This window comes from Trichoderma harzianum (genome assembly GCF_003025095.1).
Source record: "Trichoderma harzianum CBS 226.95 unplaced genomic scaffold M431scaffold_6, whole genome shotgun sequence".
Lineage (NCBI taxonomy): Eukaryota > Fungi > Ascomycota > Sordariomycetes > Hypocreales > Hypocreaceae > Trichoderma > Trichoderma harzianum.
Window position 1 is genome coordinate 1,767,226 of NW_020209254.1, and position 16,322 is coordinate 1,783,547.

General features: G+C 54.1%; 6 protein-coding genes across 6 annotated transcripts; 3 read left to right on the forward strand and 3 right to left on the reverse strand.

Annotated features, from left to right (window-relative positions):
* Window positions 1-22: 22 nt before the first annotated feature.
* On the reverse strand, window positions 23-2,287 carry M431DRAFT_86378 (hypothetical protein; the record flags this gene model as incomplete). Its single annotated transcript, XM_024923667.1, has 2 exons — window positions 23-1,776; window positions 1,846-2,287. 2 exons carry the CDS (start codon window positions 2,285-2,287, stop codon window positions 23-25), a joined length of 2,196 nt encoding a protein of 731 aa, XP_024774725.1.
* A 207-nt stretch (window positions 2,288-2,494) lies between these two features.
* Window positions 2,495-3,304, reverse strand: M431DRAFT_436629 (hypothetical protein). Its single transcript, XM_024915148.1, has one exon. It carries the CDS (start codon window positions 3,145-3,147, stop codon window positions 2,686-2,688), a length of 462 nt encoding a protein of 153 aa, XP_024774726.1. The 5' UTR covers window positions 3,148-3,304; the 3' UTR covers window positions 2,495-2,685.
* Window positions 3,305-5,713: 2,409 nt separating this feature from the next.
* M431DRAFT_482213 (hypothetical protein) lies at window positions 5,714-9,232 on the forward strand (the record flags this gene model as incomplete). Its single annotated transcript, XM_024916026.1, has 3 exons — window positions 5,714-5,964; window positions 6,017-6,210; window positions 6,282-9,232. The coding sequence occupies 3 exons, from the start codon at window positions 5,714-5,716 to the stop codon at window positions 9,230-9,232; spliced, it is 3,396 nt and encodes a 1,131-aa protein (XP_024774727.1).
* Window positions 9,233-9,738: 506 nt separating this feature from the next.
* M431DRAFT_84407 (hypothetical protein) lies at window positions 9,739-12,333 on the forward strand (the record flags this gene model as incomplete). Its single annotated transcript, XM_024923427.1, has 3 exons — window positions 9,739-9,784; window positions 9,842-11,634; window positions 11,698-12,333. 3 exons carry the CDS (start codon window positions 9,739-9,741, stop codon window positions 12,331-12,333), a joined length of 2,475 nt encoding a protein of 824 aa, XP_024774728.1.
* Window positions 12,334-12,628: 295 nt separating this feature from the next.
* On the forward strand, window positions 12,629-14,367 carry M431DRAFT_436722 (hypothetical protein). Its single transcript, XM_024915150.1, has 4 exons — window positions 12,629-13,050; window positions 13,142-13,204; window positions 13,274-13,392; window positions 13,472-14,367. The coding sequence occupies exons 1-4, from the start codon at window positions 13,032-13,034 to the stop codon at window positions 14,225-14,227; spliced, it is 957 nt and encodes a 318-aa protein (XP_024774729.1). The 5' UTR covers window positions 12,629-13,031; the 3' UTR covers window positions 14,228-14,367.
* Window positions 14,368-14,665: 298 nt separating this feature from the next.
* On the reverse strand, window positions 14,666-16,230 carry M431DRAFT_86037 (hypothetical protein; the record flags this gene model as incomplete). Its single annotated transcript, XM_024923629.1, has 2 exons — window positions 14,666-14,740; window positions 14,800-16,230. The coding sequence occupies 2 exons, from the start codon at window positions 16,228-16,230 to the stop codon at window positions 14,666-14,668; spliced, it is 1,506 nt and encodes a 501-aa protein (XP_024774730.1).
* Between the last annotated feature and the right edge of the window lie 92 nt (window positions 16,231-16,322).

The window sequence follows — 16,322 nt, forward strand, 5'->3', positions numbered from 1 at the left end:
TTTCTTCTCCTTCTTTCTTTCTTCAATTCATCGCCTTCTCTTCCATGGATAAGTGACTGACCCCAGTGATTATCTCGGCTGGGACATCTTCCACCACCCGGGTTTCATCGTCCGATGCCTCGGCATCTTCATCTTCGTAATTCTCCTCGTCGTCGGCATAATCATTCTCGATGCTCTCGAGAATGTCGTCGCCCTCGTAGCCCTCGTGAGAGATGTAGCTGTCTGCGAGCCCTTCGCCAACTTCTTCATCGTCTTCTTCCTCCTCCTCCTCCTCCTCTTCGTCCCCTTCCTCATCAGTGTAAGTGCTGCCCTGGTCATCATCGTCGCTATCGCTAGCCGAGAAATCATCAATCTGGAGGGGGTCATCTCTCCAGTACATGAAGTCGGTGTAATCCTCCCCGCCACCCCTGACCAGGGTATCGACAGGGGGGAAATAGTGGTCCACAACCTCATTAATATTGACATAGGTCATCTTGAGTTTGTTAAGACTCAGGAGGTCAAGCGATACTTCCGAGTTGGAGTTGATGGTGAAGATGCGGGTTCGCGGTACATCCACCGTTCGGTAGGAAATTTGGTCTGTGAGACGGTTGCCAAAGCCGGCATAGAAAGGACCGCCGTCGGGTCCATACAGGTTTCGAATGTCCCGTAGGGTTGCCATCTTGAACACGTGAGGCTTTCGTAGATAGACCTCACGACGCAGCGCAGCCATGGTTCGATCGGGAGATAGAATGGTTGGGCCGTGGGGCATTTTGAAGCCCTCCTGGACAATGTTGTTCAGATAGGCCCGAGTCGTGTCGGCCTGTCCGACGGAGCGACTCGTCAGGTACATGATGTTGTACCCGTTCAGGGCAATATCGCTATAGAGCTTTGCGATGCCAGAGTGAGTCCAGTCTCGGCCAATCATGTTGAGCACATGACCAAGGGCATCCGACTTGGTGATGGTGCCGTCAATATCCGAAATGACCACGGGCGTATCGTGCTTCCACAGATACAGATTGGCCGCGCACGTTGCTCGGTTGACTGTGAAGCTCATCGAGTTCTCTCCGTACTTTAGGCTCATGTCCTTCAGCTGATCGCTAGTCAACCGAAGGGTCTTGGCGTAGCTCTTGGGGGGCTGAAGGGAGCCGGTCGGGCTTCGAGGGGGCGTGTGCATGCCGCCAGGGCCGGCATCAGACTCTGAACGCCGGTGAGAAGGAATGTGTGGTGCGGTGGTGAGATCGCTGCCATCACTTTGGTAGCCCGGATCCGATATGGCGTCGGCAGCAACCGCACGGCGGTGTGCTTGCAATGACGACTCAATAGTCTTGTTCATAGCGGCCTGCTTGGCGTCTTCGCTGCTGTAGACCCAGAGGTTGCCCTCTTCATCAAACCCAAACAAGGCCCCGATGTCATAGTTGCCGTCCATTTCCTCGGAAAGAATGTTTCGTGCAAGGACTTCGGCACGAAGCATGTCTTCCTCGTTGCTCTTGAAGCCCGTCATGTCCAACATAAGATCTCCCGTCTCGGTAATGTGAGTTGGAATGTTGACCGCAGACAGTCCCTTGGATAACGCCCTAGCGCGTGCAATGGCCTCCGTGGGTCCAAGGATCGGAGGGCTACCTGACCTTTCAGACTCGGAAGGGCTTTCGTTGTCCGAAATGGCTTCGTCATGATGTCGTGTGGTTTTTCTCAAGATGTCGTCGCTGTGAGGTCGGTCAAAGGCTTGGCGCCAGTCACCGCCAGGGCCAGGATGTGAGCTTGAGAGTGGAGGGGAGGACGACAGAGGCGTAATCATGCCTGTGATTATAATGAGTAATGGAATCCTCACCATTTAGAGGTAGCTAGCAAGGAGAGCAAAAGACGTACCGTTCTCATCGGGCTGGATAATGGCGGGTGACGGGCGACGGGCCTTTCCTGGCTCTCCGTCAAGCTCCAGAGTGTCCGGCTCTTGCAGGGCTCCTGAGGCATCTGTCGGTCCAAAAGGCGGGCTGCTTGCCGGAGAAACCAGCGGGGATGTCTGCATCGATTCCGGGATAGAATCAGAAGTCTCAAAGACGAAGAAGGCCTCGCCGCCCTCGCCCAGCTTCATGGAGTAGGGCTGCTTGGTGCCATTGATGCGGAACTCGACCTTCTTCTCGTACGGGCGCAAGAGCGAAAACTTGCCAAAGCGGACATGGAAGGGCGAGCAAGCCAAGGTACCATCATCACGCTCGACGACAATCACGTCAATGGCACCGCTGAGAGTGGCCGGGTTGATGGAATTCCAGGCCGTGGAAACCGAGTCGCTGAGGTTTCGCACGTACTGCATCGTGCCGACTTGCTAACGGATCGATCCGCCCCAAACGCTACCTAGACTGGTATCTTTTACTTTGCGAAACACGTTTCCGAGAGGACGACGGGACAATTGGGCGAGCTGCCTGGCCTGCAGGTCTCTTTGGGCACTCGGTTGACTTTGTATGAAATAGCAAACGGAGGGCAAACGGAGAAGAATTGGGGGGACCCTGGCACGGGTGGATCTTTGTTGGGATGCCCGGTGGTGACGTCGGTTTCAGACGGCGCGCTTCCCTGGCATGTGAAATTATGGACACTTTTGGGCGATGCGTCGGCGGTCCGTCACCAGAAATGCACGCAATGGCCGCTGAAACATGCGCCGCAGATCGAGAGGATCGTGAGGTTTAAGCGGGCGAGGAAGGGCAAACCGCGATATTATAATACACATATACACATATAAGGAATCCCACGGGGAAAAGGTGGCAAAGCGGGCCGCCAATTGTTGAGAACGTGCTGCTTGTCCGTTGATCCAACAAGCTGCGCTTCGGCTGCAGGCACATGATCCAAGGCTTGGGCGAAATTCATCCGTTTGACAAGCGCTGTGGGGGGCGTGCCCGGCAAGGACAATGTACAGGGTACCTGCGCTGTACTCTCCATTCCGGGTTTGACTCGCTCCGCTGGCACCTCCAGCAGCCCTTCAGGAGGTTTACCGCAGTAGGCAGGCCGCTGACGGGGGAGCAAGGGGGGAGCGAGATTTGGCATCGCTGGCAGCCCTGAGGCCCCATGGAAGGCCCTTGGAAAAGGCGGAACATCGCGCGGCGAATCCGGGGTTACCCCCAAGTACTGGGGACTTGGCGTTGCCGAACCACGGCCCATCATGTGCTCAACCATTTCCATGGGACATCAGGCGAGAAAATTGCAAAAGAACAACGTAATAGTTCGCGGAATAAAAGCAACCCCCAACAAGCCGAGGTTCCAGGCTGCCATTGGCCTTTTGCCTCTTTGATGACTGGCTTCACACGCTCACACTGAAGGATTCTAGCGGCTATTCTCGTGCAAGCATCCGTGACGGGGCCATTCCGTATTACGAGGAGGCTCACCTGACAGACCAAGCATGCCAGAGATGAGTCGTCGAGCCGGGGCCTGATCCTTTGCTTGCCAAACTTGTTGCCCCCCAAACACCGGCCTTGTGGTTATCGACTACGAGTAGTATGGCTCAGATCGTAGATGGCTGGAGCCTGGGCTTCGCGGGTGACTCCAAGGAGGTCTGCCAATATCATCAGCTTACTACATGTGCAGCGCAATGGTGGTGTTTATACATAAATAAGAGCACTAAGGTAAGGGGCATACAGTTTGACACATGCTTGTGGAGGCCATTGTCTCTTCTCATTTGTGCATGTGTAAGACAGCATCTCCCTACCAAGACTTTTCTCTTGATTTTTCCCTGTTTGGGGCTTGCTTCCCCAGACCAAATGGATGAGGGAATTAGGAGGGGTAATGAGAGGCTATACATGGATGTTGATCTAGTTCGCATGCTGATCTCAATAGAGCCCATCACACAAGCATCATCGTGAAATAATGGCCTAAAACAGGCTCGCTGACGTCAATAGAAGAGTTTCTCTACAGAGGGCCAGTCAGTCAGGTTACAGTGTGTAGACAGATGCAGATGCAGTATGTAGGGGGATATTAACCCTTGCAGCCGGGTGAGCAAGCAACATCTGTAGGAGAAAGACTTAGACGAGCAACCCCACGATACCTGGCCCAAACAAAAGCCGTGGCTGGACTTACATTGAAACTTTATCCATAACCAGCACTCCCTATATAAAGGTCCCATACACATTTTAACTGCGAAAGCTGGTTTGGTATGTAAGACAAAAAGCATCGAACGTAGAGCTGAGCTGACGATATCCTCAGATACGTATATTAGTACACTAGCTACTAGGTATTCACCGACTTTAGCCTCATGCCATTGACACATTTGCTTCCGAAGGTTACACAGCTCGGGACTTGATGTATAGCAGTGCTATTCGATGAAGTATGTGTCCGCCTAGGTGCCAGTGCACGGCCGTTGTATTCCACCCATATACTTGTACCCAGAAATTCTCTCCGAGTCCAGTCTTCCCTTAGCAGTACATAATCGTAGATTGCACTGGTCTTTACATGTGCTTCTATGGCTAAGGCATGGTGGCCTTGATTACAACGTTAGTAGAAGTAGATTGAAGAAACTGCGGCATATTCACAAATCTCTTCTGTGATTGAGTTTTCTACCTCTACAGATCGGCCTCGAAGTTAACCAATGACTCTAGCAAATCATCAACAAAATCCAGGGTCGTTGCTTGTCCGCAGTCACCGCTCAGACCGTGCTGGCAAATGATGTGGCAACACGGAATACACCTCGGCCTTCCCCTCCCGTGTATGTTGATAGCCGTGTGCATCATGTCCCGTGAAACTCGCATTGACTTCAAGCGGTCGGATATGCAGGCTGCCCCAGTGGAGAGAGAGTGCATGTATTTAACCTTCCCACGTTTCCTCCTCGCTACGATAGGGCAATGACGATAGATATCACATCAATTTGATGCATTTCCCTCTACAATTCTTGCTACCTTGTATGCTCGAGGGCTTCCCAAAGCAACAGCTGCCGAATTATCAGACTCACCTCGCAGACCAACTCATCAACAAGCAGCCTCCAATTGCCCTAGCAAGGATCGCCACACAAGGTCCACTCCATACATTTCCTGGTGCCATTCGCGGCGGTCTTGCTCAGCTATTTTTTTTGCCGATACGATAAGGCCTTATGCACGTCAATTTTTATTCCCTTTTTAATTTTCCTTGCGAACAACACTAATATTCAACCTTGGATCCATTTTTAGAACTCCTTTTCCCACAGCAAAAGCTCGAGTGGCGCCGGCACTGTCTTTTACAACATACCGTTCACAGTGCCTCTTCGACGCCACGCTACTTTGCACATTGATGTTCAGCCTGAATGCACCAAGTAGCGCCTTGCACCACAGACTCCAAGTCCCGTACAGCGTCTATCTTCAAGCTCGACTACGGCCTCCCCAGCTTAGCACCTTCAGTAGGCTGCTAACCTCCTTGGCAGAGACTAAGTCGTTGGTTTCACTGCCAGGATTCTTTCAATTAGCAGCACAGTGCGGTCTTTAACTGCTTCTACCGAAGCTCTCTGCGCTGGGAGTGCATTACAGTACATTACGCTGATTCGGATTGAATTTACGGAGTACTGAAGGTGGCTTCTTGTCCGTGCCAGCTTGTCATCTTTGCACGGCGTCTACACAGTAGCAGAGAAAAAAAGGAAAGAAAAAAAGAGCCAGCCCTCTGCTAGCCGGCCAATCGGCGCCCCGGCTTTACTGGGGTCGCCTGCTGCTCTTTTCTCCCGCCTCCAAACCTCCAACTACCGACATCCTCCCGCCTGGGTCGGCATTTCTGGCTAAGTCCATCTGAGAACATGTCATGGGAGCTTCCAGCCCTGACCCTTCTCTCCCTCAGCGCTGTTGGCTTTTGGGGGCTTGGTAGTCCTCAGCCCTTCCACCGCAAGGCCCTGTATATCCTCGTCAGCGCCTCCGCCGTCCTCATCGATCCTCGCCAGCTCGCCGCGCGCATGTACGCAAGCGCCCACGACGCCATTGTCGACTACCAGCTCGATGCGCTGCTAGCCCAGCACTTCAAGATGGCGCTCACTCTCGGAGCCGTGCTCTGGTTCGTTGATACCCATTCTATTTCGAGCTGTTGCTGTTGCTGACTTGTCCAGGCTGCTTCACCGGGGATGGCAAACCCTCTGGAAACCCGTTCCCGAACTCATCAACATCCTAGGTGTCGACATCCCTGAACCTCCCGATGTCAGTCTTGCTGGAATTCGATCCGATGCGGCTACTCTCAGCTGGACGCGCCCGACGAGCAATCGACCTGTACAGAAATATTCTATCCAAGTCAACGGAGTGCATGGTACGTATTCGCTGGCATGAGAATACTCCAATCTGTCCCGTGACTGTGATCTGACTTTGCCTGGACAACAGTGGGCGATTCTCCAGGCAACGAGGTGGCCATTACCGTGACGGGGCTGAAACCGAACCATTTCTACAACATTCGCGTTGTTGCCGTGGGCCCGAACAACTTCCAAGCCGGCAGTGCCCTTTTACGATTACGCACGTTTGGCAAGGATGGGAGACCACTTCTGGGCAATTCACGACTGCCTACTAACTTTACGGATCCGGACCAGCCTCGAACCATCCCTGGTGATGATGAAAGCGACGACTCTGACGATGCCCAATTCCCCGTACCATCAGTCGAGGCCGCCCCTGTTCTCGACGGTAACTCGGCCAGCACTCGCGATGCCAACGGTACTGCGCCGGGGCAAAGGCGCAACACAATAAACCGCCGCCACTCGCCCTCTGTCGCGAGCATGGACCAGCCTCACATCAAGCTCCCAATTCTCGATGGCCCCGAACTGTCGCTTGACGAGTTGAATTGTAAATTTGAAGGCATTAGAAAGGAAATCGAGGATACATTGGCCGTGTATGCCAAGGAACAGGCCGAGGCACAGCAACAGGAAGAGGAGCTGAAAAAGGAAAAGGAGCGTAAGCGTCAGATGTTGAAGGAGAAGGAAGAGCAGACGGCCCAACTCAAGGCCATGGTGAGAATTACGATGGAGCAGATGAGAGCGGCGGAGAAGGAGCGAGCAAAAAAGGAGCAGCAATTGCGGGACAAGGAGGCCAAAAAGTCCAAAGTGCGAGATAATGTCTCCAAACTTGAGTCTGAGATCCAGCGCATGAAGAGGGATCGTGAAGGGTTTGAGGCGCAAAAGGCTGCCTTAGCAGAGAAGAGGGATAAGGACGTGCGAAAACTTGACGAGATCAATGCTGAGCTTTTGGATAAGTGTGCTGAACTTGAGGCGGAGTTGAAAGACAAAGGGAAACAATTGCAGGATCTCAAGGCAGCTCGAGAACAGCTTCCTGATGCGCACGATGAGCAGTGGAAAGAGGAAGACCTGAGATTAAGGAGGGAGTGGGAGGCCAGGAGAAAGGAGCTGCATGCTCGGTGGGTGGCGGAAGCCAAGAGATCCTACGAGCTTGACCAGCAGATCAACATGGTGACGAAACAGTTGAGGATGGAGCAGGCCAACCTCGAATTCTTCAATCAAGGGGTCGCTCCCAACCCCAACGCGGAGTTTGACATGTCTCCGCCCGCTCGACCTAGGCGTCTAAGCCAACACGGCGTCCCGATGCCCGAAAGTCTGTCATCACCAAGCCCGATTGTTCCCTCTGACCCTACCTTTCAATCGACTGCCGGCTTCGCCAATGCTGGATTTGGCCCAGTCCTGTTTATGGACGTGGCGGCCCATGGCCAAGGCGAACCCCAGACGGAAGCTGAACTTAGGGAGGCCAACGGGCCGTTGAGTCCGTCGGCAGCTCGCTCATTTCTCCCTTCTAACATCTTTGACGAGATGGAGGAGCCTGACCTGGGCCCCGAAGACAATCTCCTGCCTGAGCCTATTCAGGCAGATGACGACGACAACATTCAGTCACCGGCTTCCGCAAGCCCACCCTTTAACATATTCGCAAGCCCTCATGGTTCTTCGAGCAATTTACCGTTCCCCCAATACAATGAAACCCGCGACAGGCGGCCGTCTTTGACTTCTCTGGGGTTGAATCACTCTGCGACTTCTCCTCCCGCCACCGGCCATAGGTTGTCCAACCTTTTGGCGGCGCTACGTAATAGGGGCGCAAAGCCTGCGGATGAACTGGGGCCTGCCATTGGCTCGCTCAAGCCCGGGCAGAGCCAATCTTTCCCTCGAGGAACGGACGAGCAGGAGGTGTTGGAAAATCGCCGAAAGATCAACTTTTCCTCTTGGATGAACCGCAACTCGACCGGGCCCGATAGCTTTGCCGGAATCCCCTTTTCGACATCTCGACCGTTCTCGGCGCGCCGGCTGATTCCATTTGGCAACTCAAGCGGTGGCGTGTTTGCCGACAGAGACGCTGATGGATCTAGGCCGCCTTCCATAAACTCCATCGACCTGCCACGGCCGTCCACAGACAGCGGCTCCATCTGGGGAGTGCAAGGAGTTCAGGGAGAGCAGGGAGGCTTGCTCAGCACCAAGAACCGGCTGTGGTCGCCTGACAATCGATGGCCCTCTAGGAGCGGCTCTAGGCGCCCGTCAATCCATGGATCGCCATCCATACTGACCACCACCTTAGCGTCCGCCGAAGATGTCATACTCGACGATGATGACTTACTTGACCCGCAGACGTCGCCTAGCCAGATTGGTGTCATCGGTTCCCGCCCGCCAACAGGGTTGAAATCTATCAACCAGCGTCTGAATCCGACAGCTCCGACATTCATGGGCAACTTCTTCCGCGGTGCTGACAAGTCTAAGAGCAAAGATAAGAGCAAAGACAAGGCCAAGGAAGAAAAGGCCAAGGACACAGAATACCCCCATGGACTGGATGATTTCCCATCCGAAGCGTCAATGTCTCGGGACACCAATTCCATCCACACTCAGGGTTCAGTTGCCGAGTCTCATGAATCGCTGATGCTTGGCTCGACTTTATCCAACACGCCATCTGATCTCAATTCCAACGCCGACTCGGCTGCCAAAGATCAAGACAACGTCGTCATGAAACTGTTCCGCAAGGGAAGCTCCAGCAAGTTTGGCCTGTCGACTAGACTAGGCAAAGACTCGGGACTATTTAAGAAAGGACCCGGTAGCGCAACCAATTCGGACAGAAATATGTCGGTAGACCATCGGTCCAGCATCGGTGACATTGACGACCTAGGCGAGGACGCTTCTCAGCTTGGCCGAAGCTTTGACAGCTTGGCAAGCAGCCCTTCGCTAGGCCCCTCTAAATCGAGAGAGTCGAGGGAGAGTCGGATGAGCGGGTGGCGCTTCTCCATGAAGAAGAAGGGCAAGGACACGGTCAAGGAAAAGGAAAGCACCGAGTTTGACAAGTATGCCGAGGAGGAATAAAAGCGTACTCCAGAAACGCATCAGGAGTAGTTGAGGCCATCCAGCGAGATAGGTCAAGGCAATACACGTACCAAGGTAGCCTGTTACCAGGTAGTCAATACAGCATACAGAGCAACTGTCATATGCTCTTTATTTTAACACTTGAGTCCCAATGAACTTTTGGGTTCCAAAGCGTCTCATTGGATAATAATCTATTCATTAATATCTGATAATGTGTATACCTATGTCTGGTTCCATTCCCAATGCCATCTCCAAGGCTTGAGACGAACAGGAAATGCGACCCACTTTAACTTGAATAAGAACACCCAGGCTAATCCACTCTTGGCAGCCCCGGCTCTTGCAGCATCAGGAGCTACCCGTACCTGGTACCAAGACATTTGATAAACGAGACACAACCTTGCCCAGGTTAACACCGGCTTTACACAATTCGCATCATCCATCGCGCAGCTGCCATCTCTTATCTTGCTGTACTGTTATCATCCATTTTCTAACAAACACTCATAACTATGAATGGCTCTCTGGCAGGGACATCTGCCGCAAGTCTCGACGCAAGTGAGTCGCTGGCCGAATGACAAGCTGTTCGCAACTAACATGAAGATGGTGGCACAGTCGACTACGACCCCATTGACCACCTCAACCTCCTGTTTTCGCATCCGTCTGCCGTCTCGTCCATAAGCCAAGTCTCTCAGGCCCTCAAGCACCGCCAAGATGACCTTTCCTACGAAATCAACACCCTCGAATCGGCCCAGGCCTACGAACCAGACTCGAGCCTGGAGCGAATGCGGTCCGCGCAAACGGAGCTTGCGCAGCTGTTTCGCAAGATTGAAACGGTGCGGTCACGAGCGATAGAGACGGAGCAGAACATCACCTCGATGACGGCGGACATCAAGAGGCTGGACAATACCAAGAAGAACCTGACGCTCAGCATGACGGCGCTGAAGCGGCTGCAGATGCTCACGACGGCGTACGAGCAGCTGAGGGGCCTTGCCAAGACGAGGCAGTATCGGGAGTGTGCCGGCCTCTTGCAGGCGGTGCTGCAGCTGATGAAGCACTTCAACAGCTACAGGAGCATCGAGCAGATCGCGACGCTAAGTCGAGAGGTGTCCGAACTGCAGAGGGAGCTGCTGGAGCAGGTCTGCGAGGATTTCGAAATGGCCTTTACAAAGGGAGAGGTAAGCGCCAAGAGAGGGACCTTGGTGGAAGCCTGCCTCGTCATGGACGCTTTGGGAGACTCGGCAAAATCGAGGATTGTCGGCTGGTACATCAACACGGAGCTGCGAGAGTACCGCCAGGTATTCCGGGGCAACGACGAGGCGGGCAATCTAGACAACATCGGACGGAGATATGCGTGGTTTAAGCGCATGATGAAGACGCACGAGGACGACCATGCCGCCATTTTCCCCGCGCACTGGCGTGTCAACGAAACTCTGGCCACTGCCTTTTGCGATGGCACGCGTGACGACTTCAAGGGCATCCTGGAGCGTAGCATGCGGCGCCCAGACGGCAACAAGATTGACGTCAACCTGCTCCTCGCGTGCTTGCAAGAAACGCTCAATTTCGAACAGAACCTGGAGAAGCACTTCTCCAACGACCCAAGGGCCAGCATCGACACGCTAAGCTCGACAGAGGAGAAGTCGCACACATTTAATGGGCTGATATCGGTGGCCTTTGAGCCCTACCTGAGTCTCTGGGTCGAGTCGCAGGACAAGCAGCTGGCCACTATGATACCAAAGTACCGCACGCAGCCGCTCATTCCCCCAGAAGAAGAATTCACGCCGCAGGCCGTCATTTCCTCGGCTCTGGAGCTTTTCCATTTCTACAAACTAACTCTATCCCAATGCGCGAAGCTATCCACGAGCGACCGCTTATTGGATCTCTCAAAGACACTAGCCAAATACTTGGACGAGTATGCTCAGCAGGTACTGCTACGGAAATTACAGTCAAGCGGGCAGAAGGGTCCCTCCATGCAGGACGCCGTCTTGGTCCTGAACACGGCGGATTTCTGGCACATCAACACGAACCAACTGGAGGAGAACATCAAGAAGCGCATTGACCATGAGCTGGTGTCCAAGGTCGACCTATCCTCACAGTCGGACGCTTTCCTGGGTGTGGCTAGCGCTGCCGTACTGGCTTTGGTACGCATTGTTGAGGTGGACTGCGAGGGCGTCTGGCGGGAGATGAAGAATACAAACTGGAGCACCATGGACAGCGCGGGCGACCAGAGCTCCTGGGTGGGTGAGCTTGTCAAACATGTCAATGATAAGACGGAGGAGATCCTGGCCATTGTTACCAAGCAGCAGTACGCAAGAGCGTTCTGCGACAACTTGGTGGATCATCTAGTGACGGCCTTTATCAATAATATTGTCCAGTGTCGGCCAATATCCGAGGTTGGGGCACAGCAGGTAAGAGAGAATGGGAGTATAGGGGTTTGCCTCGTAATTTGAGCTAACCAAGGGTCGTACTAGATGCTTGTTGACAAGTATGCACTCACAAAGTCGTTTGGGAATCTGCTGTCCTATCACAACCCATCACCAGCGCAGCAAGCACCGTCTGCTACGTTCGTAAGGAGGGTTGAGCAAAGCATGAATCGGATGGATCCTCTGCTCAAGACGCTGCAAGTTCGGCAATCGCCTCCGGAAGGCCTTGTGCAGGCGTACCTCATTCACATTGCGGACCGCTCAGATACAAACTTCAAGAAGATCCTGGATCTCAAGGGGGTGCGCAAGATAGACCAGGCTCACCTGATTGAGCTGTTTGGCATCCATCGCGACAGCAGCTCCAACGAGAAGCTCGCACAAAACTCGCCGCTCCTGACGCCATTGATGCTGACGTCGAGTCTCAGCAGTACTGGTGCCATGGGCGCCATCAATACTGCATCATCCTCATTGGCAGGCAGCTCGGCAGCAAGGTTCGACGCGGGGTCGTTGGGCGAGAAACTGCTGAGCGCAGCGAGGGACATTAGCAACACTGGTCAAAGCGGTTCAGACAAGGCCACGATCAATGAGAATCTGAGAAATTTTGGAAAGTTCTTCAAACGAGATATAAGCGGCCTTGGGCTTAAGTTTGGCATGCGCGACGGTGCCGAGGACGGGCAGCGATGAGGGGGCAGCACATGAACGGGGAAAATAGGGGGAGGGGGGAGGTTTTGGATATCGCAAAAAGATTCCAGATTCCGGGCTGGGACGTCATCCGACCGCAGCGCATCCCCAGGAGCCCAAATCTTTTGAGCTTCGAAACACCAGGCACTTGGGATTTGTCAACCTGACAAGCTGCGATTCCAGGTCCCAACTTTAATGCGACGAGTCGGGAGCGGCGTCTGCGGTGCCGGGGGGGCTTAGAAATCCAAACCAATCGATGCACACAGCCTTGTCTTGATTCCGTACAGTAAACTATGGCGAGGCAAGCGAGGGTACGTTGAGTATTAGCGGCTGACCGCCCGAGAATTGGTGTGCCAGGGTTACTAAGATGCGGCTTCTGTCCAGTTCTGCAACTCACGGCCGAGCCCCGCCATGGCGCCGAACTCGTCCGTGTGCTATTTTTCCATCTCTGTCTTTTGCATCTTGTATAAGGGATTCACTTCTGCGAACGCGTCCATAGAATCTAAACCGCTATATATACCCGTCTTTGCCGCCGTCTCGTCTTACCTTTTTTCTCCCGTATCTTTAGACCAAAAGTCGCCAAACTGTTCGCCTCAACTTTCCGACGAACGCTGCGTTCGAGTGCTGGGCTTTCGATTGCCGCTGCCGCCACCACATTCACAAAGAACCCTACCAAGCCTGTTGAACACGGAGCAAGAAAAATGCATAGCAAGGTTGTCGGTATGTCTGCTCCGCTAGCGTTTTGCGATTGAGGCGGCCATGGGGAGAGTCGTCTATGAATTTGCGATACCGAGGCTAACTTTCATTGCAGTCATTGGATCCGGCCCCGCGGCCCATACTGCTGCCATCTATCTGGCCAGAGCTGAACTGAAGCGTAAGTTTGCTCCTCCCGTGGGGTGCGATGGAATAGACTGGTATATACTAACTGTTTGGGGGATAACAGCTGTCCTGTATGAGGGCTTCATGGCAAACGGCACCGCTGCCGGTGGCCAATTGACGACGACGACCGAGATTGAAAACTTTCCCGGTTTCCCCAAGGGCATCATGGGCCAGGAGCTGATGGTGAGTTTTGCAAAGACGCTCTCTTCTTGTCTTGTTTCTTTTATATACGGACATATACTCATGCAATTTCGTCTTCCAGGACAACATGCGCGCCCAGTCCGAGCGCTTCGGCACCGAAATCGTCACCGACACCGTCACCAAGCTCGACCTCTCCTCCCGCCCCTTCAAGTTCTCGACCGAGTTCAACCCCGACGAGACGCACACGGCCGACTCCGTCATCATCGCCACCGGCGCATCGGCCCGCCGCCTCGACCTCCCCGGCGAGGACAAGTACTGGCAGAACGGCATCTCCGCCTGCGCAGTCTGCGACGGCGCCGTGCCCATCTTCCGCAACAAGCCCCTCTTCGTCATCGGCGGCGGTGACTCTGCCGCCGAGGAGGCTACTTTCCTCACAAAGTACGGCTCCCACGTCACTGTTCTTGTGCGTCGTGATGTTCTGCGTGCTAGCAAGACCATGGCTGCACGCCTGCTCAAGCACCCCAAGGTCACCGTGCGCTTCAACTCCGTCGCCACGGAGGTCAAGGGCGGCGAAGACGGCCTCATGAGCCACCTGGTCGTCAAGAACGTTGTCACCGGCGAGGAGGAGACGGTCGAGGCAAACGGCCTCTTCTACGCCGTCGGCCACGACCCGGCCACCGCACTGGTCAAGGGCCAGGTCGATACCGACTCCGAGGGCTACATCGTCACCAAGCCCGGCACCACCGAGACGAGCATCCCCGGCGTCTTCGCTGCCGGCGATGTCCAGGACAAGCGATACCGCCAGGCTATTACCAGCGCCGGCACGGGCTGCATGGCTGCTCTGGAGGCGGAGAAGTACATCACCGAGATGGAGTAAAAAAGTTATACCACAAAGGAGGATAGAATCTAGATCATACATGTATATAAGCAGTGACAGGTTTGTTTTCTTGAAGCGAAAGAACAAAAGAACAGAGTAGAAATAGACTACAGTCGACACCAGATTTGACCAAAATGTTTTACTATGCGATCATGAAATGTGATATGAAAAAAAAAAAAAAATTGTATTTCAATCAAGCAGCCAAAGGGAATCATATCATATTCCACATGCCAACAAGATTCCAAACTCTTTATGTCTTGCTTCAACTTCATCTGCAGATTGCTCGACAGAGGAGATGCGGCCTTATTCGCCGCAGTAGCCTCATAAATTCATCCAGGCCCGTGCCACTAAAACATTACTCTAGTGCTAACCAACGCTGATATTAAAATAAAAAATCATTAAAACAAATATTCCGATATCCTTTTTCTTTTTCTTCGTTTAGTTCTTCTCCAGCTCCAGCACGGCCGGGGCCACAATGGTCTTGCCGTTGAGGTGCTCAAGTCCCTCGCCACCCTGCGAATCATTGTTAGTATCAGGCTGGATTGACCGTGAGGAATGAAGTGACTACTTACGTAGCTGATCAGGGGAGACACCTCGATGCCTCCGTCTGAAACAACGGTGGCGCCGGCGGCCTGAGCCCAGCGGAGACCCTGGTTCATGATGTCGGCCTTGCTGGTCTCGGGGTCGTCCTGTCCGGTGCCGCTGGCGTTCTTGAGGGGAGAGAACTCGTCGGCGCGGTTCACCTCCATGCAGGCAAACTTGTCGAGGGGCAGCAGAGGGAAGCAGTCAAAGACAAACTGCTCGAGCTTGATGCCGTTGGGCTTGGCGGGCTTGATCAGCTCGCCCGTCTCCAGGTCGGTGGCGGGAATCTTCTTGCGGGCGACGTGGTGGGGCAGCTTGTGCGCCCACTGAGGAATGCTCTCCAGGAAGCTGAATGAGTAATAGTGGTTGACAATGTTGGCGGCGCGGAACTTGAGCAGCTCCGAGTTGTTGGCGTCGCGGGCCTCGGCAGTCTCCTTGTCAATCTCAGAGTACTCGACAACGTCGGGCTTGCCGTTCTTGGTGAGGATCAGGCCGACGGACTCGGTGGCATCACGCTTTCGGACCACCTTGGTGGCGATGTCGACGTTCAACGAGGCGGAGAAGCCAATGAAGACGGGGTCGGCAACCTTGACCAGGCAGTTGTCGACGCAGTAGGCGTGGATGTGCTTGATGCCGCGCTTGCGCATGTCGTCGAGGACGCCAGAGACGACGAGGGCCTGGTAGAGTCCACCGTTGCCATCGGGGGCGACGGCGACCTTGCCCTTGTTCTCCAGGATGATCTTGCCCTCGTTGGAGATGCAAGGCAGGACACCCTGCTCAAAGATCATGACATTCTCCTTGGCAAGGCCAAAGTAGTTCTTGGAGGAGAAGAACTCCTCGGTAGGCCCGCGAGTAGGCCCGCTGGTCATGACGTACCAGGGGACAACGACCTTGTCAACACCAGCTTTCTTGGCAGCCAGCTCCTCGACCTTGCGGATGCGCTCGGCCTGGATCTGGAAGAGGGGCTTGTGCGAGGGCAGGCCAATGTCGAAGCAGCCCTTGGGCGCAGAGCTTCCCAGTCTGGTGCCCTGGCCACCGGCCATGAGCACGACAGCAACCTCGTTGCTGCCAATGAGGTCAAGGCCAGACTCGTACCACTTGTTGATATCGTCAGAGCTCGAGTCGAGGATACTAGCAGTTGCGGATTCGGGCAAGGGCTCAAGCTTGGCAGCACTCTCATCGACTTGCGGGGGGTGCAGCGCTCGGTCGGTGATCTCGTTGATGTAGGCTGGGTCAAAGCCGGAGAGCTGCTCGAAGAGGGTAGCTTGCTCGGCAGTGCTCAGGGAGTCGTAGAATGTGAAGACGTGCTCCTGTCCAGCCTTGGTGTACTTTTCCTTGAGCTGGGAAACAGCCTCGGCCGAAGGGGCGGGCTTTGTAGCGCCATTGGTGGCCTTGCTCAGAATGTTCTTGACGGCTTCCATTTTGTGGGTTTGGGGATATCTATGGAATACAAGCAGAAAAAAAGAACAGATATTAATAGGCTGATAGATGGTAGAAGATGATATGGAGACTC